The sequence below is a fragment of the Salminus brasiliensis genome, chromosome 2 (genome assembly GCF_030463535.1).
Source record: "Salminus brasiliensis chromosome 2, fSalBra1.hap2, whole genome shotgun sequence".
Classification (NCBI taxonomy): Eukaryota; Metazoa; Chordata; class Actinopteri; order Characiformes; family Bryconidae; genus Salminus; species Salminus brasiliensis.
The window spans coordinates 11,508,190-11,514,469 of NC_132879.1; the positions used below are offsets into that span (position 1 = coordinate 11,508,190).

At 38.1% G+C, this 6,280-nt stretch overlaps 1 protein-coding gene across 1 annotated transcript in view; it reads right to left on the reverse strand.

Annotated features, from left to right (window-relative positions):
• LOC140544130 (venom phosphodiesterase CdcPDE) overlaps nt 1-2,225 on the reverse strand; it is a 42,196-nt gene extending 39,971 nt beyond the window's left edge. Inside the window, exon 1 of the mRNA XM_072667524.1 lies at nt 2,130-2,225. Within this exon, the coding sequence (XP_072523625.1) occupies nt 2,130-2,174 (45 nt within the window). The 5' untranslated portion in view covers nt 2,175-2,225. The remainder of the gene's footprint in view (nt 1-2,129) is intronic.
• Between the last annotated feature and the right edge of the window lie 4,055 nt (nt 2,226-6,280).

The following is a 6,280-nucleotide window of genomic DNA, read 5'->3' on the forward strand; positions in this document are numbered from 1 at the left end:
GAAAAACACAGGGTAAGGCAGTGTAATAGGCTCTGCATCATAGTTGTGCAAGAACCCAGCTATCTTTTCCGTTCACGGGTTTACTTGATCTTCTGTATTTCCAAGTCCTGTTCCAAATTCAGTAATACTCTGTTGAAACAGTTTGGTGATCTCTGGGCACAGTGCATTCAGTGAGCAGAGAATTTCAACTGTCAGCTCTACATTTGGTTATAGCAGGCTCTGCAGGCTCTGCCTCATCACAGCTAAAAGAACTCTGCATGAAGGAGTAGGGAAATCTTTGGATGTAAGAATATTCCAGTCGGAATTTCAGTGGTTGTCTACAGACATGTTAAACATGCCTGTAGGCTATTGCTAAAACATTTAATCGTATGTGGAATTCAAATAGCACCTAATGAATTATTCACTTAGCAGCTTAAATGTTTCCATGTTAAACTTTACTATGTAATGGCTCTCATTATCACATCAAATAAAGTCGACCCATGACTAAGGGCTGGACCACCCTGAATCTCACTCCAAAAAAATAGTAAAGGTTTGCTGCCCTGCTTGTGTAAAGGTTTGAGGAGGAAAAGTTTTCCTGTAACTTTACCCAAAGGATTACTATATTAAAATAACAGTCACATTACTTACTATTACTTTTGTCTTTCTAAAGTCATGTAATTTTTTAAGATAACATGTAACTTTAAGATAACATAAGGTACACACATATATATATATATATATATATATATATATATATATATATTCACTAGCCTGAAAGAACATCTCCAAAATGACAAGTTTAATGCTACAGAAGCTCAACAGATAACACTGCTACACTACATGGGCGGGACCAGGGTTCAGTTCCTGTTCTGGGTGACTATGCTACACTACACCAATAAGAGTCCTTGGGCAAGACCCCTAACACTAAATGGGCCCACCTCTGTAATACGAGTAACCTTGTAAGTCGCTCAGGATAAGCGTCAATTAAATGCCATAAATGTAAATGCTTTGAACACATCACCTTCAAGAAGTGATTGTTTACTTGCTGCCTAATATATAGATCACACCCCTTGACAGGTGCCATTATAACCTAATCATCTTAGAGCTGTTTTAGGAAAAAACTGCACAGTTTTACACCAACTGTTCTTAATTCCAAAAAGCACAGCACACAAATGGTATACAACAGCTGTTAATAATTAGAAAGCTTTTTTTTCAGTGTTTTCCTTTTTAATATCCTTTACTTGCGTATACATTAATAAAAATAAATAAATGGTTCTCTAAGTGATGCTGTAGAATGACCACTTTTGATTTCCTTAAAAAGGACTATGGGCCTTCTTCGACAACAGTCATTAACCAGAAGATTCTGCATCATTTGGATGGTTCATTATAGATGCCTCCTAGATGCTTTCCTCAACGGAATCTAACTCTATGCTCAAACCTAACCTTAACCTTGAACCAGAGCTAAAACGTAACCCTAAAAGCGAAAGGTTAACCTTAACAGACATTTAGGTGAATGTCAGGTGAGCATCTACAGGTCACTCTCACTCTCAACCATCCAAATAAGTTGTAACTGAAAATTTGTTAATAATGTTTTATATTAGGATCTGTCTGATCCATAATTATCAGAGCAGAACTGTGATCAATTCTGTTGATTAAAACCTCATCATGAATCTGACGTTTTGTTAGGACGTTTCTCAAGAATAAGTTCAAGAATGAGGCCTTATGTTTCACAAAGATATGTGAATTTAAAGAACCTTTCAAAAGCTTAAAGAACATTCACTGGATGTTAAGGGTCTTTACCAGTTTAAAGGTTCTTTACCCCATTAGCACAAACATGCTTTTTAAGCATGGAAGCAAAAGTGGTTCCTCTAGGGCATCTCCCAAAGAACCTTTTGAAGCATCTTTAGTTCTGAGAGTGTAGAGCTCAATACAATTGTTATGTTGAAGTTTAATAATAATTTTTTTACCTGTTGTATCACTGCATGTAACCAGTGGGGGAGGTGTAGCTTCATATTTTTTGGCTATGAATGTGTCATATGATTATAACACATTCAGAAAGCAGCATATAAAACTAGTAAACTTCTAAAGCCATCAAACCTGGATTTTCCTCTGGTCTAGCGGCAATCGTAAAAAGCCTTAACAGTACTTACAATGATGAGTTTCTTCTTGCTCATGTCAGTCTTGCCGAATCCCATGTTGTTGATGATTTACACACCTGAGTTAGTTAAAAAAAAAAGTTAGTTCCTGCTCTCGTACTTGCAGTTACATGCACACATTCAGCCCTCACACACCACGAAAGACTCTCATACACTCCATACACTGCAGTCACATACAGTACACATGCCATGGGGAATGCCTTTGTGTGGTCTGTAAACATTAACTCACTTTAAACGTGTTCACATCATAAATGAGTGCTATCTTATTTCGGACTTAATAAACCAGTATACCTTGATCACAGAAGCAATCCACGCTCTTTTTTTACAGCTAGGCTAGCTGATAAAAGCGGGCTGATACACAGCTTATCTGACACACACATCGCATGAACTATAAGATAATGCTGAAGTAGACCTGAAGTCTTACCAGAGTCTTACCTATATTGTTAGGAAATAAGAGTGACTGAATGGCTGAACTTCAGCAAAATGACGCTGGACCAGTTTTGACCCACATAACATCCCAATAAGTGTCTTAAAGCATCATTATGCCAGAACTGGTAGTTTTTGCTTCTGGGCTCCCCCTCGGTGCAAAATTGTGTAATTCTCCTTGACACCACTGCCCACTGGCAATGGCAGCTGTAATCCTGTGTGTGCCATGCATTCAATTTTTTAATGATTTTTTGTATATTTTTTAACCATTCTTTTATGAAAATAAAGTTGTGACAGCAGAAGATTATCTGATTTTTTTATTGAATAATGTGCTTGAGAATGTGATGCATTTTTGGCTGCATCCTCTTTCGACTCACAATGTTAGGACACTAATACATTTGATGGCTGCCGATTAATGTCACAAACTATAGGTCATATCTGGCGCCTAATTGTTGTTGATGGTTGGCAATGTAGGATTTAGCTTATCTTGTGTGTTTGCAGGCAAAATGCAAAAAAAAGGTCAGAGGGTCCGAATAGGGTAAAGAGGGTCAGAGGGTAAAGACGGGACAGTAATGGTATTTCTAGCTTGGTTGATAATCTAGAGTTTGGTCTTTGGAGCATGCTCTTACACTCATCATTCAGTTGTGCATTTAGGCTGGTGTAAAGTTCAGTTCTCAGGTAATATTCCATGTTCTCTGAGTGAGGTTAACACTCTGGGGTCTAAGGGCATTTTCTTCATTTTTGCATATCTTCTTTAACTTGCCTATAAGATAATACCCACATGTTTTATATGAAACTGTTCAGAACACTCTCAGCTCTTTCTGAGACCCCATGTGACCTAGACGAATGCACAAATTTGCCAATTGAGAGGCCGTTCCACCAGTTAGACACGACAAGAGATAGAAGACGGGTTTCTCAACCCTTCTTCATTGCATCATAACTTACTGACATTAAGAAACATTGAGAACCTACCATAATGCCCTGGCCTATGTAACAGATGTGTGCATTAAACAAGAGGACAGCGTCGAAAACAGCCCCTGGGTTTTTAACAGTGCTGAGAACCCATGCAGATTTGCAGCAATATTTGCATTTTTGGATGTATCAATATATCAAAAAGGAAAACCTCTGTCTTATCTACATTGAGTAAGAGAAAGTTGTGAGTCATCTAGTATTTTATCTCCTTACAGTTGAACGCAGCATGAGATCTGGTCATCTGGATCCAGCATATTTGCTCAACATGACTCATTTCTGCATGTCTTGATTTTGCAAAAAGTTCATATATTGCCATCATTTATCAAATACTAGCCTACTTTGGTTTTCTAGTTGCATCTTGTTGTAACGTTATGTCTGTTCTTATGATAAAGATAAAATTAGGAAGTATGTTGTCTGTTGTTTGCTTTGCTGACTTTTATAACGTCTATCTGTGCTACATATTTAACATAGTAAATAATAACGTGGTGTATTGCATCCTATTATTTACCTGTCTGCTGGAGTTTTACGGTGGTGTTGTATCAGTAACATGCCAAAAAAAGTAAAGTAAAGTAAAGTAATATTACAGTAATATTACAGAGGTATATGACAAATATTCAGTGTAAAAGATGCCATTCTCCCTATTACAGTCGGTAGAACATCAACGCGATTCTGAAGCTGCTATTTGAGGTACAAATGCTACATGATGTTGCTTTGACAACTACAGAGTTGTTTGTTTCCGAAACACAGTCAGTGGAGAGACAGAATGGAAGAACAAAGAGAGCAGACTGAATGAGAGAGGAAACCTCAGCTGCGGTCCTGACCAGATCATTCTCATCACTTGCTATAATCCACTCTCTAATGATTCTTGAAAAACTACCTAATGCCTCATGCCTAAGGCTTTATATGATCATCATTACTTGAGTGAACAAAGTAATGGAATGATGCTTAAGGTCCCTGCATCGGGGAAATGATGAGGTCAAGTGGACGAGGAGACCGGTACTAGAACAGATGCCGTGAGTACAGTGGCGGCAGTCTATCAGTCAGGCCTGTAATCAATCAGGCAACCATTTCCGGTGGCTAAGGTTTGCTTTATTGGTTGCCGGAGAGGGACAAGGAGTGTGTGTGCATGGCATGCTTTCTGTTTCTTGTAAGGGAGGATCACAAAAGGTCTGTTCTCAGTGGCATCTCCAGCTCTGACTCGGTAGTGATTAAAGCACTTATCTTTCCCGTTTACTGGCCTTCCTTTCACAATGGTAGTAATGTAATTCCAGTTTAAAGTGCATTAGGCATCGTGCCCAGACACATCCACTTACACCATTTGACCTTTTCCAAGATCCAGACCGATGCTGGTGCATGGTGCATCAATGTCCGTCAATGGCAGGAAATCCTAACTGCATTCTGATTATGGAGGCTCCACATTTAGAGAAAGTCACTCTCACTGGCATTACTGGCACTGACTTAACCATTATCTGATTATCTGAACAACATTTTCCTCATAAAATGGTCCACTGCAGATATAAAAATCCCATGAAAGATTACTAGTTGGGCTGAGGCGGCTCAGTAGTTAGAGCACTAGGTTATTAATATATACTGTATATGTATATATGTTTTTGCATGTATTTATTATTATTACTTTGTTATTTTACATGAAATCTCTCTATCTCTGTATCTCTATCTCTCTAACATTACTGACAGTTTGCCAATGACCACTGTGTAGCCAATGAGACAGTAGTGTTGCGTGCAACATTGTGTACGAGGCCTGCGGCATGTTCAGCCAATATGCATGAAATTATGCTGGGAGGTGGATGGAAGGTTTTTAAAACATTGCATGATGTTGACGCAGTATTGCTCAAACACAGTTCTTGCTAAAGCATGATTAACCTCAGTGTGATGAGCCAGTTCCTCAGGCATTCTGAAGTATAAACGGAAAACTTTCTTAGTAGTGAAGTTAACAACTGATAAGACTAGCATTGCTGTTGCACCGTACTCAACTTAGCTAGCTACACTCCACTGGCAGTCCATTTACCAAGATGTTTAAGCAATTAGCAGGTATTTTAAATGGTTAATTATGATAATTTATTATCAAACTTTTAAGAGCTAACATTCTTATCAGCATGAAATACGAGTTATTACATAACTATAATACATTGTAATCCAGATGATGAAAAAAAAAAAAAAGATTCCAACTCAAAACTCTCACGCCAGCCTAAACCTAAAACCTAAACCCTGCACCCATTCTGACCTTAAACTTAAAATCTAATTCCACCATTCTGACCTTAAATAAAAAAAACCCCTAACAATCACTCTAACTTTATACTTAAATCTCTGATCTTAAGCTTAAAACCTAAACCCAACAATCACTCTGCCCTAACCTAAAACCCAACCCCAACACACTTTGACCTTAAACTTAAAACCTAAACCTAAGCCTAACATGAACCTCAACCCAAAACCTAACATTCACGTTAACTTTAACCTCAACCCAACCCTAAACTAACCTTAACATAAAACCTACAACCCAACACTCACTCCAACCTTAAAATCTAAACCCAACAATCAAATCCTGAGACTAATTTAATCCAAAACCTAATCCCAACACTCACCCCTAACCTTAAACTCAACCCAAAACCTAATCCGACCGAATGAGGTAAACTCTAACCACAACCCAAATTCTAAACCTAATGCTTACTCTAATCTTTAACTCAACCCCAAACTTAAACATAATCCTACTAACAGTTAACTGAGTTTCT